This window comes from Rattus rattus, chromosome 1 (assembly GCF_011064425.1).
Source record: "Rattus rattus isolate New Zealand chromosome 1, Rrattus_CSIRO_v1, whole genome shotgun sequence".
NCBI lineage: Eukaryota > Metazoa > Chordata > Mammalia > Rodentia > Muridae > Rattus > Rattus rattus.
The window spans coordinates 40,720,334-40,743,384 of record NC_046154.1 but is presented as its reverse complement, the minus strand read 5'-3'; the positions used below and the strand labels follow the sequence as shown (position 1 = coordinate 40,743,384).

The 23,051-nt window shown below is 52.2% G+C and overlaps 1 protein-coding gene across 1 annotated transcript; it reads right to left on the bottom strand.

The window, feature by feature from the left end:
* Window positions 1-3,975: 3,975 nt before the first annotated feature.
* Ptch2 (patched 2) lies at window positions 3,976-23,051 on the bottom strand. The gene is given in 23 exon segments (XM_032899865.1): window positions 3,976-4,305; window positions 4,308-4,511; window positions 4,818-4,917; window positions 5,004-5,146; window positions 7,895-8,032; window positions 8,142-8,422; window positions 8,544-8,724; window positions 8,812-8,954; window positions 9,047-9,359; window positions 9,456-9,804; window positions 9,902-10,020; window positions 10,102-10,227; window positions 10,620-10,712; window positions 10,807-10,962; window positions 11,052-11,183; window positions 11,262-11,409; window positions 11,546-11,667; window positions 12,801-12,996; window positions 13,601-13,692; window positions 13,810-13,879; window positions 13,984-14,173; window positions 22,342-22,534; window positions 22,912-23,051. Coding segments are annotated over 23 exon segments (3,606 nt in total). The 5' UTR covers window positions 22,984-23,051; the 3' UTR covers window positions 3,976-4,260.

The following is a 23,051-nucleotide window of genomic DNA, read 5'->3' as shown; positions in this document are numbered from 1 at the left end:
TCCACAAAAATGCGAACTGTTTGTATGAAATGGGAAAGATGTCGGTAGTAAGAAGAGCAGAGCAGAGGTGTGTCCTTTTGCTTCCAGCCTTCCAGAGCTCCCATGCCTCGGCCTCACCAAGTAGCTTAGACAGCTACAATTTAGATATGTGTGTGTGTTTCCAGTAAGTAAGTTGCATCCTTCAATCCTGGAAAAAAATCCTCAGGGCTGGAACTCAAGCACAGTGTAAATGTCTTCTCTATGTGACTGGACTGGTTTGGTAAACCAGCTTTGGGAATGTCTTAAACAGAACCAAGCAAGCAGAAGCCTGCATTCCAGGCCACTGTTCTCCCTGCTTCTCTGCCATTTGTTTGACTGGGACCTTGCTTTATCTTCCCTCCTAGGGTCTGGGTTTCATAAATTGTTGCTTCTAATGCTAGGGTTACTGTTCTGTTTTCAGTGACAGGCAGAGCACCCCTGTTTTAGACTGAGCAGCCCAGCCCAGCCCAGCCCAGCACAGCCCAGCCCAGGGCAGCACAGGGCAGCCCAGCCCAGCCCAGCCCAGCCCAGCACAGGGCAGCAGGACCACACAGGCACCATATTACTAACCCTCATCACTACCCCTCTGGCAGTTCTCATCCCAGATATCTTATTTTTTAGCTTTTGAGACAGGGTCTCTCTGTTTAGCCGTGGCTGTTGAATTCACTATATAGACAAAACTGGTCTTGAACTCATAGCGATTCTCTGGCTTCAGCCTCCAAGGATAGCAGTCACATTACCAGTATGAGCTGCTACACCCAGTAACATCCAGTTCTTCTTGAAGGATGGCTTGGGGTTAGGACAACGGAAGGTGAGGAAGAACCTGTGTAGAGCCATGGTGATGGTGTATGCCTTTAATCTGAGCACACAAGAGGTAAGGGCAGGCAGATCTCTGAGTCTGAGACCAGCCTTCTCTACAGAGTTTCAGGACACCCAAAGCTACACAGAGAAACCCTGTTTCAAAACAAACAAACAAACAAGAGCCTAGGCAAAGGGAATGGCAAGTTCAAAGTTACGGTGACACAAATATTAGTGAATTATTTTTGTCCAGAAAGTGTGGTTTTTTTAAAGGCTGTGTTTGGCAGTGGAGGGTAGCCCTAGAGGAGTCTGGAAAGGGACTGAGTTTAATCTAAGGAATAGGGAGCCACGAAAGGGCGCTAAGTCAGAGGGTAGAGTACGGTTCGGTGCTACACAAGATGAGATGACTTTACAAGTGTGGGACTTCTCACCCCGGGCTAGATGAGGTAGGTGGCCAAGACTGACTGTGCCTGGGGGGTTCACCTCTGACTGGACCTGTTCAGTGATACCAATGACACCTTCATTCTTCAGGACCGCACTGACCAAGCAATCTGGGTAAAAACTTTCAACACAGCTGTGAACAATGTTCCTGAAAGGAACCACGCCTTCTGTATGCAAGGCTGATTAAACGATCAGGACCTCATGATGCAGTGAGGTTGGAATGCTCTAAGTCTAGAAGCATTTTATCCTGGGACATCTTTGGCCCCGACAAGAGCCATTTATTGTCCTCTGTACATGACATCACACCTTAGTGGCTATTAGGTAAACCTTTTGAAATGTACAAGTTCCCAGTTTCCAACCAACAATAGGGCCAAGAATGCGGCCAGCATCTGAGGCCTGAAGCGGCTCTCTGGTTTGTGGTAACCCTGGCTACCTAATGTTTCCATCGATATGTCATAAAGATTTATTTCCTATTTTGTTTTTCAAGACTGGTTTCTTGGGCTGGAGAGATGGCTCACTGGTTAAGAGCACTGACTGCTCTTCCAGAGGTCCTGAGATCAATTCCCAGCAGCCATATGGTGGCTCACAGCCATCTAATGGGATCTGATGCCCTCTTCTGGTGTGTCTGAAGACAGGAACAGAGTACTTATATATAATACATAAATAAATCTTAAAAAAAAAAAAAAAAAGACTGGTTTCTTGGCATAGCTCTGGCTAGCCTGAAACTCTGTAGATCAGGCTAGCCTGGAACTCACAGAGATCGGCTTGCCTCTGCCTCCCCAGTGCTGGGATTAAAGGTGTACACCACATCACCTAGTTTTTTTTTTTTTTTTTTGTTTTTAAGAGGACAATATTTGTGTTGGTGGGATGGCTCAGTAGTTCGAGGCATCTACCACTGAGCCTGATAACCTGATTTCAATTCGTAGGCCCCACAAGGTAAGAGCTCGGACTCTGACCTTTGCACTAGAAACATAGCACGTGTGCACCCAACCAATACAGATCAGTACCCATATGCCCACCCCAGACACCAAATAAAATGTAAGAAACAGCACTTCATGTAGCTAAGGCTAACCCCAAACCCAAGTAGTAGAGGATGACTTCTTCTTTTATTTTTTTTTTCCTGGAGCTGAGGACTGAACCTAGGGCCTTGCGCTTGCTAGGCAAATCCCCAGCCCCTAGAGGATGACTTCTAATCCTACCACGTAAATGCTGGTATTTTCTCACTGTGCCAGCTAATCTTAATTGTTTTAAGGGATTTAGCTGCAGTGTGCTTTGTGTATGTAGTGTTTGGCTGGATTATGACTTCCAACCTCTGTATGGATGAGGTGTGAGGTGACAGTGTGCCTGGGTGGGATCCTTCCTGGTAAGCGGTGGCTGGAACCCAGAGTGTGTATGTCTGTCAAGGACAACTGGGGCTCTGACTGTAGCCCAAGGGTGTGCCCAGCTTCTTCCATGGCGCTGCACAACAGGGCTGGCCAGCTCTCCGCACCAGCGCTCAACTCAGCGCAGTCGACAACTTTCTGCCCGGGACACTGATGCCGGTTGTCCTGAAAGTTGTTCTGGGCTCTTTCCCTCACTCCACAAACCTAAAATAGCTCCTTAGGCTCTGCCTCCCCCAGCTCTTCTTCAGCGGGTCCTTTCCATAACCTTCTATTTCACCATGTCTACCTGTTTCTCAAATTTGCCGCTCCCCTATGTGCTGAAGGAGCAGGGAGCTGGGAGGCGGGCAGGACTGGGATCCCACGTGGACAGAATGTTTGCTTCATTTCTGTTTGTAAAAACGCACAGGGCACTGGTCATTGGCAGACAGTGTGTAGGCTGTTGTGTCACAGCGGTCCGCTGTCTCACACCGACAGACAGAAGCCTTTTCTGCGAGGCCTTCACAGGGGCCGGGCACCTCTGGGAGCCTGAGCTGGAGCTGCGGCCTTTGCTTTGGTTAGAACCTTGGGCTTTGTCTAAGACCCTTGGCCACGGAGCTTTGAGTGCGCTTCCCCAGTTGGTGTGATGAAAGCCGGACAGCCGAGTTGGCAGCTGGGGCCCTTTGGCATCTTGGGCTTGACTGCTTTGGGCTCCACAAGGGTCTGATGCACGCACACCTATCGTCTTTGCCTGCCTCTTCTGCAGGCCTAGAATTCTTGTGCTTCTTGGCAACTCGCATGCTCCCCGGGAACTTGGGTAGACCTCCTTGAGAGAGTCCTATCTTTGTGACGGGGTTCTTGACTTTTCTGTGCCGTCTTCAGGATTGGTTGTGTGTGATGTTTTTTGAATTCGGCCATGACTACATGATTCACCTGAGGCTCTCAAAGCACCTCATGGTAAGCATTTATGACCCAATTACCAAGTACTTTCATAAAACTTCAGCATCTGGGGTCATTCCTACCCAGAAGTAGACAAACCCAGGTTTCAAGCCCTGACACCCCACAAGCCACCTCTGACGCTCTCTCTTCTAAGTCATCCAAAAATAAAACCCTCCAGTCGTTTGAAATGAGTTTGTACAGAATATATTTCACTCTTTAAAAATAGAACTTTGAGCAGTGATAGCATCTATATACAAAAATAAACATCTTCATATAAATAATTTATATGGTAGGAGGGAGGGAGGGGTACAGAGGGCCTCCCTAGGAGTCATTGAGCAATGAAAGGCCAGGGATGGGAGAATGAACTAGGAATCCTCAGGCTTGGTCTACTGAGGTGTCAGTGTGGGACAGGACAGGACAGGACAGGACAGGGCTGCACTGCAGCCAGAATGTAGCCTTTTGGCCCAACCTGCATACAGACATGAACTCCCGTGAGTTCCTATGTGCGAGGAGGCTCTTGTCTGAGCAGGAGCTGTTCTCTTTGGGGATCAGCCAAGTTTGCAGTAACTGAGTTAGGAGAGGAGACAGACAGCAGCATGTGGCCCTCCGGGGGCCAGCCTGCATTTCATTCCTCACCCACTGCTTCCCAGGGACTCTGCGTGGCCCTGTGAGGTCTCTGTGATTCTGATACTCTTCCACTCAGTGGCTAGTCCGGTCCTCTAGAACTGAGGTTGCTAGAGCTGTTGATAAGTTGGCAGCGGCAGACTACGTGGGCTCATCGGAGGCTGGGTGGACGTATGCTCCAGGTAGTGGTGGTGGGTGGAGGGCCACAGTCATGGAGGTAGTCACTCTGGCAAAACTCTGGGGCAGGGTGGGGGACACGCCCCACCTGAGCCCACCCCTCTGTGGGGCTGCGGAGCTTAGGGCCTGTGGACTCTCCTTGTATATCTGCACCACCTGAAAGAGACGCCAGTCCCAAGCCAGGGTCTCTGTCAGATTTCACAGAGCAAGAATTCAAGGCCTGCCAAACCCTCCCTCTGCTCTGGGTCCTAAAAGTTTAAGGCCCGTCCCTTCCCACTGAAGGCTGAGGGGCAGGGGCCCGGCATCTGAGGCAGCCACTTTCAGCTGATGGAGGGCTCTTTTAGGAGAGCGCGTCAGAGCTGAGCCCTCTGTTAGCCACTGAAGGTCTTTGGTTATGGGTCTGTCCCTCAATTGCTTTTCTACCCTGTCCCTTAGGGTGAGGACAGAAGGAGCGTTGGTCACCTGTGGTGGGGGTCCCAGGATGGACAGCAGCACAGGAAGCAGGAGGAGTCCATGGAGCAGGCCCAAGAGTGTCAGCACCGTCAGCACCACGAAGAAGTACCTGGGAGAGAGCGAGGGTCGGTGGTCAGGCCCTGAGGCCACCTGAGGCCAGGGTGGGCAGTCCCCTCTTCCTGAGCTCTCTTGTACCTTATGATGAAGTCAAAGTTAGAACCAGCAAGCATGAGCAGACCCAGCAATGTAGAGACGGCTCCATCAGTCACTGGGGCAAAGGTCTGCTCCAGAGCGCGAGCAGCCCGCAGGTTCCGGCTACCATGGCTGGTCAGGAAGCCCTAGGGAGAGAGTCCTGGAGTTCCTCCTCTGCCAATCACAGTCAGCCATCCATTGTCCTCGCGGCTATTCCATTCTAGGTTGCACCCAGGCCTTCCCCTGGGAAGGCGGGACTAACTAGCTTCACTGGGATGGTCTGGAAACACTGAATCCACTTTGGTAACAGGAGAGGTGTCTGGCCACACAGAGCAATGCCAGGTGGGTGTCCATGGTGTTTGGTCAGTAGCTTTGCTGAAGCCCCACTACTCATTCATTAAAGTGCTGCCGTTACTGCTGGGGCAGTGCTGTACACCGCTAATTCCAGCACTCAGAGGATCTCTGTGGGGCTAGCCTGGGCTACCTGGTGAGTTGCCAGGGCTACACAGTGAGACCCTATCTCAAAACAACAAAAGTCAAAGCACTACTGCCTGTGGCAGCTTTTGTGCTATGATGGTAAGATTATGTTGTTTGCAGAGTCTGAACCACTTACTGCCCAGCCTTTTAGACAGAAAATGCACAAGGGGCCAGCAAGAGGGCTCAGTGGATAAGGGTGCCTGCAGCCAAGCCTAATGATCTGAATTTATTTCCAGGATCCACAAACTAGAAGGAGAGAACTCTTCCAAAGTGCTAGGGATTATAGGCATGTGCTACCATGCCGCCCTCAGGATAACCTTTTTTTTTTTTTTTTTTTTTAAAAGCAGGGTTTCTCTGTGTAACAGCCCTGGCTGTCCTGGAACTCACTCTGTAGACCAGGCAGTGTGCGTCACCACCACCTGGCTAAAACTCTTTGTATTGTTCTGCATGCTGCCCCACTCCCCACCTCAGTGCTGGGGAAAAACATCCAAGCTGTGCCCTTGCCCTATTAGGTGAGCGTTCAACTGCTGACGTACACCTATGATCTCTTACTGTTTGTTTGAGATAGCGTTTCATGTAGCCTAAACTGGTTTCTGGCTTGCTACACAGCCAGGCTGGCTTCAAACTTGTAATATACCTGTGAATGAGCTCATCCTCCTGCCTCCGCTGACCAAGTCCTGGGATTACAGGTGCATGTCACTATGCCCCATTCATATATTCTTTTGTTTTATTATTTAACGTTCCTTTTAGACAAGCTCTTTCAGGTCACTGTGTATACAGCAGTCTGCCTGCATGAATACCTGCAGACCAGAGGAGGGCACCAGATCCCATTACAGAGGATCATGAGCCACCTTGTGGTTGCTGGGAATTAAACTCATGACCTCTGGAAGAGCAGGCAGTGCTCTTAACCACTGAGCCATCTCTCCAGCCCGTGATCCTTTTATAGCAAAACTATTTAAAAGAATGGTTGGCTGGTTCCAAGGGATGAGGATGCAGCCCGGTGTGGTGGTGAACCCAATCAACAGGAGGCAGAGGCAGGAGGACCACAAGTTCAAGGTCATCCTCAGACACACAGGTAGGAGGTCAGCCTAACTTACATTGAGACTGCCTAAGGGAAAGATGTTTCCCATCTTCCCAACTTCCATTCTCTCTTTAAACTACTCCAGGCCCTCATTTCTTTTTCACTATAGATATGGCCCTTATTTACTTAGTTATTGTCCATCTAGACTACTTAAGATATAAGTATTCAGGCTAGAGAGATGGCTCAGTGACTGAGAGCACTTGTTGCTCTTGCAAAAGTCCTGGGTTCAAGTCCCAGCACCCACAGGGAGGCTCATAACCATCTGTACTTCTAGTTCCAGGGCATTTTACACCCTCTTCTGATCTCTTTGTGTATTAGACACACACAGTGCACATATATATACACGCAGGCAAAACACTCACACATATTAAAAACTAAAAATAAAAACAGGGGTTGGGGATTTAGCTCAGCGGTAGAGCGCTTGGCCCTGGGTTCGGTCCCCAGCTCCAAAAAAAAAAAAAAAAAGAAAAAGAAAAAAAAAAACCAAAACCATATAAGTAGGAAACAGTCAACACTTGTTGGAGGAACTGGGCCCCACATGGTTGTGCACTCCTGTAATAACTGGATGCAGGAGGACTGGAAATTAAGAGGCTGGTGCTGGAGAGATGGCTCAGTGGTTTAAGAGCACTGGCTGCTCTTCCAGAGGACCTGGGTTCAATTCCCAGCACCCACATGGCCGCCCACAACTGTCTGGAACTCTAGTTCCAGGGGATCCGACACTCTCACACAGACATATATAGGCAAAATATCAATGCACAGAAAAAGAAATAAATCTTAGAAAAAAAACCTAAAGGTCACCCTCAACTACGGAGTTTGAGGCCAGCTTGAGCTGCATTAAACTTTGTCTGAATAAGACTGTACTGTCAACTGACTTGCCCCTCCGTGTTTATTTGAGACAGTCTTGCTACCTGCCCTGCACTGGCCCAAATGACTTGAGAAGTTCCTGCCTCTGCGTCTCCTGCACTGGAACTGCCTGCGTGTGCATCCATGCCTGGCTGGCGAAGACACTGTTGCTATGCTAGTCTCTCTCACGATGTTTGTAGTCTATTTTCTTTCTACGTCTACTAATTTTATGCGTGTGTTTTGCTCGCATGCACGTCTGAGCACCGTGTGCGTGCCTAATGCAAAGAGATCAGAAGAGGGGGTTGGGTTCCCTGGAACTTGAGTTACAGAGAGTTGTGAATCACCTTGTGGGTGCTGGGACTTGAACCCAGATCCTCTGTGCCGCCACGCCCAGCTTAAACACTAAACAGTTCCCAGCACACAGAAGGTGATTTCACCACTTTTTTTGTTCAAAACTGATCACCTGACCGTTCCTCCCGGGGCCTATGCTTACCAGAGCCACATGAACCGTGAATTCAACACCAATGCCTACAGAGGCCACGAGGATTACCACTGGGATGGCACTCAGTTTGATGCCCAGGAATCCCATGATACCAAAGAGCTCCACAGTCATCATCGCCAGGACCAGCACCTGCGGAGGGCAAGGATTACCCAGGGCTCCCGGCGGCAGGAGCGCCCGTCTGGACAGAGCAGGTTGGGCTGCTGCTGGGGTCTCCCCGCTCCACCCGGCCAACACTCACTATGAGGCCAGCTGTCCATGGGTTGAGTAAGAGCAGAGCACAGACGAGGAAGGTGCAGAGCAGCAAGATGCAGACCGCCAAGAGGAAGCAGCGCCGAAGGCCCAGGTACTGCTCCCAGAAGAGGAAGGGGGAGCCGCTGGGGTAGGCGTGCACCCCTGCCTGGCCTGCCTCTGTGCATGCCGCCCGGGCCCCTTCGATGGCTTCCACAAAGTCTGCAGTCTTCTGGAGTCCATGCAACAGGAAGGGGAACTGGGCAAACTCCAAGGGCTGGGCTGCCGGGACTGTGGAAAGGACAGAGGAGCAGAGGGAGGAGATGGAGTGAATGGAACAGTGATGGGGTTGGAGGGTCAGGGCCTGTGTGGGCTGAGGACCAGGATCCAGGCGAGCTCCCCCAGGACTCACTGCGAAGGTTCTCTCCAGTGGTATCGTACTTGTCATGCAGCCATTCCGGAGGTGGGGGGTAGAAGTTGGCCTGAGAGGCTGCTAGGCCCAGGGGGTCGCTGCTCACCCACACGGTTAGCCCCATGTAGAAGAGTTCTGGGGGAATGAGTCCCTCCTTGTCCACCAGTTTCCTTGTGGTCAGCTGTGAAGGCAGAGAAGGTTAAGGGCCTGGGCGCGGGGAGGTCTGGAGCCCACCAGTGCGCCTTGACCAAGTCAGCCCACTCCTTACCTGGTTGAAATCCAGAGGTTCCTGGGCATTCCCGGTTTGGATGAGCAGCTTGTAGGCCAGGGCGCCATCTTCAGAGCCGTTGCGGTAAGAGTGGCGGGTGATGCGCCCAGAAGCCCAGTCTTGGTCAAATGCGGTCTGGATACCTGCAGGCACACGGGATGGACCAGGATGGGACCTACAGCTCTAAAGACCGCGCCCGGCAGCATCTCCACCTGCTGCCCTCTTGGCCGCTTACCCTGTAGCCAGCTGCGGTAGTAGTGCAGCCAGGTGCGGGGGGCCTGGGCCGCAGGTGGGGGGAGCACAGCCTTGAGGGAACTGAAGCGCTGGTGCAGATCAAAGAGGGCGCGTTGGGAGTGGGCGTAGTCAAAGCCACCCTGTGTCACCAGGGCCACCTCGTACAGGGAGAAGTACCTGAGCTGGGCGCTCAGGAAAGCATGCTCCTTAGTGCCCCGAGGGACCACATCTGTCAGGGCCAGCCCATCTTGGACCAACGTGGCTCCATAGAGGCTCAGGCCCAAAAGAGCCCCGAAGAACAGCAACACCAGGGCCTGTGGGGAAATGAGAGCTAAGAGGCCGTCCTCCAGCCCTCTGCCCTCTTTGGAACCAGACACACTGAGCCTCCATCCTGCCCCACCTGGGCTAACCTTGGCTTGTGTCTGGAGCAGTAAAGGCGCAAACTGATAGCGGGCAAAATGGGCGAGAGTCCAGTGGGCACAGAGCAGGGACCTGCAGGACGCCTTTGGCCTCGTCCCCTCCTCCTGACCGAGAAGGTCCCGTGTGGACCCTCCAGGGCTGTAGAGTTCAGAGCCCAGTGGGTCAGAAGTTGGAGACAGCAGGTGGGCTTGAGGAGGCAAAATGGTGACTACGTGTTGGCTGCTGGCTTCGCAGTGGGTAAAAGCTTGCACAGTGGCAGTCAGGTGGGCAATGCCCACTGGTACGGCTCTGTCCCCTAGTTCCTGGGGCAGCATCTGAATGACCTGAGCAGAGCAGGGGCTGGGAGAGTCAGAGAGAGCAGATGGGTTAGAATGCAGGGCAGCACAGGCTAGGGTGAAGTCGAGGACGGGAATGGGCGTGCACGAAGGAATAGTACCTAGAAAAGCAGCAGAGAACGTCGAGGCGCTGGCGGTGGCGCCGGCGCAGGTCGAGACTGAGGACGGCGGGGAAGACAAGCATTACCGCTGCAAAGTTGCAGCCGACCACTATGGCTGCCTGGGGAGACAGGAGGCTGGATGAAGCACGCTCCGTGCTCCGCGCCCACCCCAGCCCACCTGTCCATTCGTGACCCCTCACCTGCAGGGAGAAAGCCCGCAGCGCAGGGATGGGAACCAGAACAGCCATGAAGAAGGCGACCATGTTGTTGATGGACGTGAGTGCCACACTGGTGCCGGTGCGTCGCAAACACTCACCCATGCGCTCCTGCCAGGACAGAGCAGGGACAAACCCTCAGGCCACAGAGGGCGGTGGGACTTCAAGGCAGAGTTAGGGGAGGCCCAGGAACTCAGCGGAAGTGCAATTCTGATGCCACAGCAGTCAACATTTGTGAGGTACCATGGATGGGCATCTGCTGTTCTAAACACCCATCCTGAATTACATCACTGGTCTTATGTCAACCCTTGGGACACGAGCACTGTTATCTCGACACCTACATCTATACGGGGAGATGAATGCTCAGAAGGGTTAATGAGCCAATCAGACAGGATTAATCAAACCAAGAGGCTCTTTTTTTTTTTCTTTTTTTTTTTTTTTTCCGGGCTGGGGAACCGCTTTGACTAACTCTGGATGGGTCCAAGCTGGGGATGGATGCTTACTGGGAGAGGAGTGTTGGGTGGGGCCTTTGTGAATGCATGTGCCAGCAGGAAGATGTCATCCACACCGATGCCCAGAGCCAAGAAGGGCAGTACCTGGAAGGGCAGAGCAGGGAATCAAACATCTGGAGGGACTGTGTGGCTTGGAGATGACCCTGAAGGCTGCCCCCTTCCCCCGGTCCTGGTTTACCTGAGTAGTGGCAGCATTGAAAGTGATGCCAAGTAGGGCACAAAGCCCAAGACCTGAGGCCACCGCCAGGGCCACCAGCAACACCCCAGCAAGACCTACGGCACCCTGGGACTGGGCGCAGTCCCACCGTAGCATTGTTATGCAGGCATAGGCCAGCTGTGAGGAGAGAGGACATGATTTCAGACAGGGATTTCCGGGGGCGGAACTTGCTGGAGGGGAAGCAAGGTTGCCGGACGCAGACCCACCATGAGCAGATAGCCTCCTACCACGCGGGTGGCACTGACTTCCGAGAACGCCTGCAGGATGTCATCCAGGGTGGTGGAGGAGAAAGCATGGATCTGCTGGGATGCGTTGGCTGGCAGAGCCTCCTGGGCTAGCTGGAGAGTCGGGGTGAGTGTGAGGGCAGGAGGGGGCGTGGCCTCAGGGAACCCTCCTTTGACCTTGCCCATACTGACCTGCACAAAGCGCCTCTGCCAGGCCTGCAGCACCATGCTGGCCTGCTCCTCACTCCAGCCGATGTCATGTGTCTGGTAGTCGCCCCGGAAGTGCTCATACAGCTGACGGGGACTCATCAGCAGGAAGGTGCTCTGTAAGGCCTCTGCCCTGGTTAGGGGTGTGCGAGGGGGAGTCAGAGATTGCCTGGACACTCAGTGTGGGTTTGTGGGGTGCCTTTTCCAGAGCTGCTTAGCATTACAGTGAATTCCCAGGTCCCCTCACCAAGTCCCAGGGGAGGCCCGACCTCAGCAGCTGTCCTTGGAGATCTCTGGCTGTGCCCCCCAGTAGCAGTTCCTCCTGCCAGTGCATGAACTTGTGGGAGAAGCCATGGCAGCCCCCACTCAGCTCCTGAGCCACATTGGGAGCCTAGAGTGGAACAGAAAGGGGTCTGTAAGTCTTTAGAATTTAAAAGTTATGTTTAGTGTGTGTGTGTGTGTGTGTGAGAGAGAGAGAGACAGACAGAGAGGCAGAGAGATAGAAAGTGTGTGTGTATGTGCATGTGTGTATGTGTGAGAGAGACAGAGAGATTAAAAGTGTGTGTGAATGTGTGTGTATGAGTGTGTGTGAGAAAGTGTGTGTGTGTCTGAGTGAACCTAAACCTGGCTAAGCCCTAGGCTTGTACCTCCAGGACCCATGCCTGACACAGAATTCAGTGGGCTCGACTCTATGACCCCGTGTCCTTTGCCTACGGCAAGAGCTAGTGTTCTACAGGGGCCACAGGCGAAATCGCAGGCCTGGGAATGGGCTGCAGGAAGGAAACACGACTGCAGCTCACGACTGCCTGCAGCTCCAGGGTCTGACACATCCACAGGGTCTTCTGGCATCCACAGGCACCCATATATGCATATAGGTCACACACAGACACACAGACACACGCACAAATAAATCTTAAGAACAAAACAGAATTGAAAGCAGAAATGTAGGCTTTCGTCCTGGCATTGGGAAGACGGCAGCAGGTGGGTCTCTGTGAGTTCAAAGCCAGTCTACTCCACTCAGAGCAGGTTCCAGGCCAGTCAGGGCTGGACAGTGAGACCCTGTGTTGTCCCCACCCCCAACAAACAAACTGTATAACAACAAAGAAAAAAAGAACAAAATCAAATACTGAAAAACAACAGGGCTGAGAGAAGGCTCCGTGGGTGGTGAGGAGCATCAGTCACCCTTCCAAGGGAGCTGTGCTCAGTTCCCAGCCCTAAGGAACGTCAGGCTGCTCACAAATGTCTGACACTCCACTTCCAGAGGACCCAGCACTTCGATGTCCTCAGGCGCCTGCACTCACTTGCTCGTTCAGGCACACAGCTACATCTAATTAAAAAAAAAAAGTGATTCGTGTGCCACTTGAAGGTTCTTCAGAAGTGAATGAGAGTGGAACTGTGTGTGTGTGTGTGTGTGTGTGTGTGTGTGTGTGTGTGTGTGTGTGTGTGTGTGTGTGTGTGTTACACAGGTAAGAGAGAAGGATGGGAAGCCATTTTTCTGGCAGACCTGTCTAGGAACCAACCCACCTGCCTGCTGTGACGGTTGGGAGCACTAGGTGGACAGTGGGGGTCATCAGGGTCCAGACAGGGTCGCCCCACATAGGCCTGGCCCACCTGTGCCTTGTCTAGCAGCTCCCGGAAGCCCTCCAGAGAGGCAAAGGGGCCCAGCTCCTCTAGGAGCTGCTGGGGATCCAGGTTGGTCCACTGGATATCAGGGCGGCCCCTGGGGAAAGCCTGTGGTTAATGAAGGTCAAAGCACAGCGCCTGCCTGCCCCAGAGCTGCAGCCCCTGCCTCACTCCAAGCACGATCCGTCCTTCCCTAAGGAGAGCGTGCAAGGCTCAGCTTGCCTCAGCTGCCGGGCTGCTCCCGGACACCAGGCTGCTGCCGCGAGCTTTGGACAGACCTTGGAATGGGTGTGCCTAATACGTGGACGGGTCTGGAAAAGCCGCACCAGTCCACACTAAGATACCTAGCTTTGGCTCTAACCTATAACCAGACACACAGCTGCATCTAACAGGCTTTCTTTTTAGTCCAAGCAGCAAGCCAGCTGACAGTTGGCTAACGTGAGCAGAAACGTCTCAGACAGATCTTTGCCTGAGGATCTGTGTGTTCTGTTTAAATCACACAGGTCCCCTTCCCTCCGGAGGTGAGGAGAGGCAGGTGGGAAGCCTTGGGCAGCCCAGGCTCTCTCTGATCCTGTCCTGGGAGGCAGTCAGGACTTGGCGAATCTCCTTTCATTCATGCCCCCACACCTCTCCTTTCTGTGGGGGAGTCCCTGGCAGGAGATGAAACGGGCGGGCGAAGGGGCGGCTGGGGCAGCACTCACGGCAAGTAGGCAGAACCCCCTTGGAGTTTGGCTCCTTCCCAGAAGCAGTCAAGCGGGGTGAGGATCACACAGGGAAACAGCTTCTCAATCATCTGCCAGGGACACCCCAGGTGACATCAGTCCTGCTCCTAGGATACCCTCAGCAATCCTTCCAATACCCCCACCCCGTGGAGCCTCCGCCAGCACTTGGGAGGAGCCTGGGTACTTACCCGCTCGATCATTCCATTTTCAATAAGGGGAACCCCTGATTTGTAGCAGATTTTGTTCAAATCCCAGGACCTGTAATGACCAGGGCACAGGTGATCAGCGGAAGAGGGACCCTCATTCTACAACTTCCGCAGCACTGGCCATGCCTGGCCACCCAGGGTCTCCAGTGGACTTACTTCCCATAAAGTGAGACTTGTACTTTACTGGCGGTGAGGGCTGCCTGGAGGTGAAAGCCAAGCGCCTCGGGGGTGAGGACGTTTGCCCCCTCCTGGTGAGCAGTCTGAATCAACATCTGGGAGGTGTAGGCAGCCTCCTCCCCCAGCTTCTCTTTGGTGTAATGCAGCTCCTGGCTTACCCTGCTGCCCACTGCCAGAGCAAAGAGAAAACAGGTTGGGGGAAGGGCCCAGGTAAACCAGAGGTCTGGGAAATGGGACCCCAACCTCTGAGGGAAATGCTGAGGAGAAGTCTCTGCCTTGCCCCCCATCCCCACCCCTGCAATCTCCTTCTCCTCTTAGGGAAATGGAGGAGCCACAGCTGTGGGACTCTGGCTGGGGTTCAAGGCAAAGGCTTGAACACACGAATAGGTTAAGTCAGAGCTACAGCGTTCGCACAGGACGTGCAGGGCCCTCGGCTCGATCCCCCAACATCAAAAGGAAAATATCAGTGAGATGGGCTTGCAGGGTTATAGGACCATCCAGGTTAGGAACCCTCGGACCCTCTCTGCTTAGCTGGGCAGGACAAAGAAGGGGCCACAGGGGCCTGTGGGAAGGGTTTACTAAAAATCCCGTCTACAGGCTGATTCTGGTCAGGCTGCCGTGAGCAGTGACGGCAGCACCCTGGACCGATGTTCCGCAGCCCATGGGCAAGGGGGAGGGGATGGCCTTCAGTGTGACGCTTCCTGCCACCAGGGCAAGATGCCTAGGCAGGGATGAAATCAAGGAGACTGGCGAGCTCCAGATCCTTCCCCAGCCTCACTGAGATGAGGGCCAGGAGGCAGGAGGCCTCGAGTTCTCTTTTTTTTTTTTTTTTTCTTTTTTTTTTTTTTTTTTTTTTTGAGCTGGGGACCAACCCAGGGCCTTGCGCCCTGGGCAAAGCGCTACCACTGAGCTAAATCCCAACCCCCTTCTCAATCCAATCCCTCACATTTTACTTCATGTTAGTCATGGAGTCACATGAGAAAGGGGGGGATTTTTGTTGTTTTTGTTTTTCAAGTCAGGGTTTCTCTGTGTAACTGCCTCGGCTCTCCTGGAACTCGATTTCTTTTGAACTCTCAGAGATCCATCTGCCTCTGCCTCCCACAGGCTGGAACTAAAGGCATGAGCCGTCACACCTGGCCAGGAAGGAACATTTTGGGGATAGCACTTATGACTCGGAGGTGGGTAAGAGCCACATCGGGGACACTGTGGATTTGGTCTGCTCTCAGACTCCGTCCCGCTTCTTGCCTGGAGGCCCGGGATCCAGTCCTGAGATCTCACCTTCACCTGCTCCCGCTTTTTATTACTCGGTAGCCCTGGCTGGTCTAGAACTCACTGCATAGACAATATGGTCTCAAACCGGGGACAATCCTACCTCTATTTCCCAAGTGCTGGGATTACAGGTGTGTTCCACCCTTCCCAAGTGGATGAACCCTTTCCCAAGATCACAGGCTTTCCTCAACCCCTGGTAACGTCCCAGTTCAGACTTCCAGGCATCCTCAGCCCTTTGGGCTCCCTCACGAACAGTTCCCGCACAGCCACACTGCTTTCCCACAGTTCTCCTCCTGCTCCGGCCGCCCTGCCCTAGCCTGTAGAGCAGTATTCATTCCACCAGGGCGGGATTAGTGGCTGCCACAGAGAAGGAAGGAGGGAAGGGCAGAGAGAGCTCCCCTGTAAGGATGGACATGGGGGCATGAGAGGAAGGAGGAAGAAGCCGGGAGAGACAGGCTAAGAAAGCCAGAGTAAGAAACACAGTTCACTTAAACACACTGCCGAGACTAAAGAATCCTCCGGATAAAATGTGGACAGAGAAAGTCAAACATCAGCTGGCAAGGCTGATGACCGATACCAAGGCAGAGAGAACACACTGTACAAGGGAGGAGGACATGTGGTCAGGGACTGGAACGAAGCAATCTTCAGGCCTCACCCCAGGCCCTGCTTCTGATAGGCTGTGTCTGGACAAACGACTCTCTCTGAGCCTCAGTTCTCAACTTTATTTATTTTAAAATATTAAAACTACTTTTACAGTTTATTTTCTGTGTATAAGTGTTTTGTCTGCATGTATGTATGTGTGAAAGGTACGTGTCTGGTGCTCTTGGAGGTTAGGTGAGGGCGTTTCAGATGGCTGTGAGCCACCATGTGGGTGCTGGGAATTGAACCTGGGTCTCTGTAGGAGCAGCCAGTGCTCTTTACTACCAAGCTACCTCTCCAGGCCAATTTACTCATCTTTAAAGTGAGACTGAGTGTGGTGGCTCATTCCTGTGACCTCAGCACTTCAAAAGCTGAGGCAGGGCCACTAATGTTGAATTTCATGGGCTTACACAGCCTGGTTATACAATGAGCCCCTGTCCCAAAAACCAGACTAACCAACCAACCGATCAAACAAACAGTGCCCACCTTGGTTGTATTAGGATAAAGGCAGACAGGGGCGGAGAGATGGCTGGGCGGTTAAGAGCACTGGCTGCGTTTCCACAGAACCCAAGTTCTCTTCTCAGCGGCCACATGGCAGCTCACAACTATCTGTAACTCATGTTTCAGGGGATCTGTCATCCTCCCACAGACATACATGCAGGCAAAACACCAATATACATAAAATAAAAAGAAACAAATCATTAAAAAAAGAAAGGGGACAAAGGCAAGCAAAAGACCTAGGAACTGCCTGGCACTATAAGTAAGACATGGAATTGTAACCAGGAGTTGCCAGGAGAGGAATGACATATCAGAACATGGAGGGAAACTGGGAGAGAGGAAAGACAGCTGGGGAAGACCGGGGTTGGGGAGATGGAGGACGGCTGGGAGGGGGAGAGACAGACAATGATGACATCTGCCGAGGAGGGCTGTCCCTTCACAAAAAGGGCATAATTGGTTAAACCATCGTAGACGCTACCTCTGAGGTAACAGCACATGCCAGGCAAGTGCCCTGTCCTAAGGTGCATCCCCTTAACCCCCTATGCTTTTCTTCTTAAAGAGAGGGTCTCATACAGCCCAGGCTTGGCCTTGAACTTGCTATGCAGTTGAGGATGACGCTGAACCAGTAATCTGCCTGCCTCCTGCAGAGATAGGGAATTGAACCCAGGGCTTTCTGAACGCTAGAAAAGCACTCTACCAACTGAGCTATCTTTATCTCCGATTCCTGACCCTTCCTCTTCCTCTTCCTCTTGTTTGTTTTTGCAATGGGGCTTCACATAGCCCAGGCTGGCCTCGGTACTGGACTGAGTACTTTCTCTGTGGCTGAGGCTAGTACTTATGTAGCTGAGGTAGGAATGCTGTGAGTTTAAGGCCAACTTGATCTACTGTGGAGATGCTGTTTGAATCATAAAGCAGCAGCGGATTATTATTTACTAAGTTAATAAAATGGAAATTTAGCTCAGTGGTTAAAGTTGACAGCACAAGGCAGGGATCCTTTCATTTGGGGCTGGAGAGGGCTCCCCATCCTGGTTCAAATGTGACAACCATGGTGGCTCACAACCATCTGTAATGAGATCTGATATCTCCTATAGTGCCAAAAAAAAAAAAACAAAAAACAAAAAAAACAAAAAAAAAAAAAAAAAAATGTAAAGTTTAACAACCGGCCGGGGCAACAGGGGCCCCCATGGAGGGGGAATTGGTTTTCTCGTTACCATGGTTAAAAGCCCCTTGGGGGGGCCAAGGGCCTAGAGTCAGGCCTTGTGACCAGAACAGGAATCATGGTAGGTTCTGAACAGAGCCTCAGATGACCTGGTGTTTTCATTTCTGACAAGCCAGTAAGAGCCGGCCCATGAATTAGGAGAGGGGCTTCAGGATCCAGTGCTCTGCACTCTTAGAGGTTTGGGGTGTTGACAGCGTTAAGAGAGAGCTAAGGGGCTGGAGAGTTGGTGCCGCAGGTAAGGCACCCGCTGTTCTTTTGGAGGAGTGGGTTTGATTACCAGCACCTACACGGTGGCCCACAGATATCCGTAACACGATCTTCAGACGATCTGTTATCTTCTTCTAGCCTCTTCAGGCACTTGGCAAACATATGGTGCACAGACATACATGGAGACAAACACCCACACACATAAAAAAACAGAAGAGCGAGCCAGGCAAGGGCCGTAACTATGTGGAAGAAGCCAGACCGTGGAGGCCTGGAGCCTGTGCTCCGGGCTCACTCACCAGTCTGAGCCTTCAAAGGATCTGATAGGAAGCAAAGACAGGAAGGCCCCAAGCCGGAACTGACTTGGCCAGATTTGTACGTACCCCAGGGGGCGATGTGGAGGCAGATTTGAAGGCAAAGCTAATTGTTTCCTTAGCCTCTTTGCTAGCTGACTGATTTCACTGGCCATCCTCAGAAAGGCCGGTGATTACGGACACCTGGGTTCCTCTCTACCGCCACAGGGTGAAGCCACATTTTCCATGGAGCCAATCATAGAATCACACTGCACTTGGCTAAGTGAAGAACTTACCAGTAATATATTCTGGACAAGTAGAACAGAGAGGAAATTGGCTGGAAGGCTTCTCATCCCCCCTCCCCCGCCAATTTATTCTGTCTGTCTGTCTGTCTGTCTGTCTGCCTATCCATGCATCTAAGTATTTAGTATTGAACGTAGGCCCATGGCATGCTAGGTTAGCACACTACCAGTATAGCTTCGTTCTTTAAAAAGTACTTTTTTTTATGTGTGTGTATGTGTGCCTGTGTTTCTGTTTACCTGTGCGTGTGTGCCAGTACATGTGCCCGCGCCTGTGTGTATGCCTGTGCATATGTGCCGTGCGTGTCTGTGAAGGTCAGAGGTTGATGTCAGGTGTCTTCCCCATCACTATTTTTTGAGACCGGTTCTTGCAGTGAACCTGGATCTCACCACTTTTGCCTTATCGGCTTGCCAGCGAGGTGCAGGATCCACTCCTGTCCACTCTGCCCTCCTCCCTCTGTGCTGGAGTTAGAGACATGCGCTCCGCCCCTCTGCAGAGGTGTTGGGAATTCACAGTCCAATCCCACAGGCTTGAGCAGCAAGCACTCACCCACTGAGCACCCCTCCCCAGCCCTAGTACCTTAATGTTGAGACACCATTTCATTAAGCTGTCAAGACTGGTCTTGAACTCACTCTGCAGCCCACTGGAATAAAGCCTGAGGCCAAAAGTCTCATGTGCCGTGGACAGAGGAGAACGTGGGTCCCGGCTGATGTCCTTGGTCAGATAAATCACCCCGGAACCATCTATTGCCAAATCTCTGGTTACAAGAATAAGGCCCCAGCCTCTTCTTCCTGTTTTATGAACCCCCTTTCTTTCTCTTTCATGTGGCTACGAGACTCAGATATATAATTACTAGTGTTCTGGGGAAGTCTAACAGGGCCTCAACAACGGCACCATCACAGGGCGGACGGGATGGTTGGCTGTGAGAGACACGAAAGATGAGGAACCCAGGAGACCGGCTCCTGGGGACTGAGCGTGGGGCAGCTGCGGGCTCCACCAACAGGTGGGCGGTGATCCCTGCCTTCCACAAGCGGCTGCCCACTCCTTACCTTCAGTTCAGCGTGCATGCTATCACTGTCCTTCACAGAACTGTCTGCGTGTGCGTGTGCGGGTGTGCATGCCTGTGTCCACATGAAGATGGTGTCCTCTATCTCCTCGAAGCTGGGTTTTATGTGTTCTTAGCTAGACCTGAAGAGCCAACAAATCCCAGAGATCCTCGTGTGTGTGTGTGTGTGTGTGTGTGTGTGTGTGTGTGTGTGTGTGTGTGTGTGTGTCTGGTCCTTGAGACTGCACGGCAAATGCTAACTACGATGGCATCTTTGCAGTCCCTCCACCTTCTCTTTCGGAGACAAGGTTCCTGCCTGAGCTGGAGCCCACGGGTTCAGTTAGATTAGCTGCCAATCCCAGAATCCCCCTGCCACACTCACCCGGTGCTGGGGTTACAGCTGTGTGCTCCCACACCTGGCTTTTACACACATGCCGGGGGTCCAAACTCGGTTCCGCCTGCACCAGAAGTGCTTTACTCTTTCCTGCCTCATAACTATTTACTTTTGAGTCCCCATCTCCTTGTTTGTGGTCTTTTTTGAGACAGGGTTTCTCTGTCCTGAAACTCTGTAGACCAAGCTAGCCTCCAACTCAGAGATCCTCTGGCCTCTGCCTCTGGAGTTCTGGGTGCCCCACCACTGCCCGGCAAGCCTCTTGGTTTTAAGTTGATCAGGATAGTGGTGTTTGAACCCTAACCTCCAACCGAAAAAACAAAAAACAACAACAAAAACCACATCACATTTACAGCCAAGCAGGCTCATGATCTCTGTTAATCCAGGTCCTGCTTCTTCTACTTCCAGTCCTAGCAGAAACGGAAAACAAAAATGTCTCTTCCGCTCTCAGTTCCATCAACCAACTTCTCATTGTGTGGGGCATTAAATGAGAGAAAATAGAGAAAAGATCAAGGAGACGGCCACTTTCAGACAGTGACTGTCTGATCTCACAGGGAGACCACTGCAGGAGGATCCAGGTCAAGGTCGCCTGGGTGACACAGGGAGGCCATGTCTCAAAGAGACCAACTACTACCTTCTTAGATACCTTCCTCATGACTGCAAAAACACAGCCAGGAGGGCAGGAGAGAGGGGCGCAAACGCGGACATCCACGCAGTGTTTAATTGGAGAAGATCTGGGGAATGCAGAAAGAGGAAGGGCAGGGCATGGGAGGGAGACTCACTCTATTGTGGCAGGATATTCAGAAGTCATTTGGGACCACCCAAGCAGCAGCGGTTTGTGTGGGGGTATGCATATGTGCGCGCGCGCGCACATGTGCGTGTGTCCCGATGCTGGGGGCAGGCTGGCAGGCAGGGAGAAACATCTGCTCTGGACACTAGGGCTGTCTTAAGAGTGTGAATGCTTAGACTCTGCAGAGGCTGGGGGTAGGGTAGAGATGGGGTGTGGGAGCCCAAGACGTAGGAAGGTTCCAAGAAACATCTGCTCTGTATCCTAGGACTTGCCAGCATTTGAAATAACTCCAGGGTGTGAGACTGCGACCTGGGACCTGCCTTGGGTCCAGGCCAGGCCTGGGGAGGTCTGGGGAGCACACAAATGCAGATTTCCCAGAGAAGAACAACACAGTTGAATGTGCCTTTGTCAAACGGCAGCCACTTGAAACCAGGCACCGGGAAAGAGAGGCACGCTCAAATCCTGAATTGGGTAATAATTCCACTAGGAAGTGAGGATTTGGTCTCGCTTGACCCTGAATATTGCCTCAAAGTCTATGCTAGTTCTCCATTAAGTGGCTGCAGGGGCCTGTGTGCCTGAGACATCTACTCAGAAGCCTGGTCAGATGGTTTGTTCAAGGTTTCCTTTTCTTTCCACTCTTTCTCTCATTTTCTCATTCTCTCTCTCATTCTCTCTTTCATATTCTCTCTCTCTCTCTCTCTCTCTCTCTCTCTCTCTCCCTCCCTCCCCCCCCCCTCTGTATTTTTGAGACAGGGTTTGGTTTTGTTTTTCCTGCAGGCTGTCCTGGAACTCTCTCTGTAGACCAGGCTGGCCTCAAACTCAGAGATCCACCTGCCTCTGCCTCCTAAGTGCCAGGACTAAAGATTAAAGGTGTGCATCACCACTGCCACCACCACTACTATCACCACCACCACCACCACCACCACCACCACACTCTAACTTTCCTTTTCACTCTTGCTTCTCCCCTATCCCGCTCCTCCCCACAGCATCAGGGAATCAAACTTAGCTAGGGTTTTGGGCATGCTCAGCAAGCAGTCTCCCATGCTACCCAGCTACATTCCCACCAATCTTCCTTCTGTCTGTCTGTCTGTCTCTCAGACAGGCTGTTGTTAAATTCGTAGACTGAAAAAATTCTCTTGCCTCAACCCCGAGTACCTAGAATCACAATGCTAACTCCTGAGTTTGCTGGTCAGAGCCGCCTCTCCCTGCCTTCTGGTATACAACACAATATCACTTGGCTTTGTTTTGTGTGGAACTTACCCCACACACGTTTTACTTCTCTCAGATACGAAAAAACAATACAGCTTGTTCCATTTGTAAACTCTGATATACAATTTCAAAAACCCCTAGCTATAAACAGACACATAATCAAAGATAGACATTCCACAAGCTTTTACCCTCTAGAGTTGTTCAGTTATGGGTGAGAGACATAGGGTGCGAGGCTGAGGACACAGTAGAGGGTAAAGACTTGTCTAGGGTGCACAGTGCCCTGGGCTCCCTCCACAGCACTGAGGGAGATTGGGAGTGATGTTGGCATTCTCCAGCATGCCCAGACTCACAGACTCTGAACGGGAAATGCACCTCTAGATCTCTGACCAGGACTGCTGGGGTCCCGTGGCCAGCTCCTCATCCTGACCTTGTCTCCAGCTCCACACACCAAAGCAGCTATGGCCGGCGTCGGTCACTCACCTTCTACCCAGAGCTGTTCTAGGTCTGTCTCAATTACAGCCACTCGGAGACCCAGTGCCAGAGCCCCCAAAGCCACCAGTCCTAGGAAGAGCACTTTGCCGCAGTGTTTCTGGATCCTGCACCCCAGGGAGAAGAGTAGACCTTGGAAGTAAGCACGAAGCCAGAGAGGAGCCTGCAGGCTCCCAGCTAGGATCTGAGATGGAAAGAGAAGGAAGGGTCAGCCAGCTGCCAGCAGAACTTGCCCTTCTCTCCCTCTGTCAATCCTGCTTTCCCGACTTCTGGATGCAGGGCAGGAAAATAGCTACAGATAAAGGTTTCAAAAGTGGAAGGTTTAACTCTCTTCAGTACACCTGAGAGTTCCGAGTCACCAACACACACTAGCTGTCAGACATACTATTTTCATTGGCCAGATAATAGGAAATAAACTAACATATCGCTTGCTAGCTCTCGCTTGTCTTCACAGATCCATAACACTTGACCCGCAAACATCACACACCCTACAGATAGATGTTCAAGTGACATTTAAGTCACAGACACAGCCCCGCTTCTTCTAGCTTATACTCTACTTACTTGAGGTGCGGAGGACCGAGCTGGAGGTGTGTAGCTGGGAGGCAGCTCTCCAAGGGACAGTGGCCGAACCATGCTGGTGAGGATGGGGGCGAGCGCCCCCAACCTGCGTTATCTGAGCGCTGCCATAGGCTGGCTTGGCC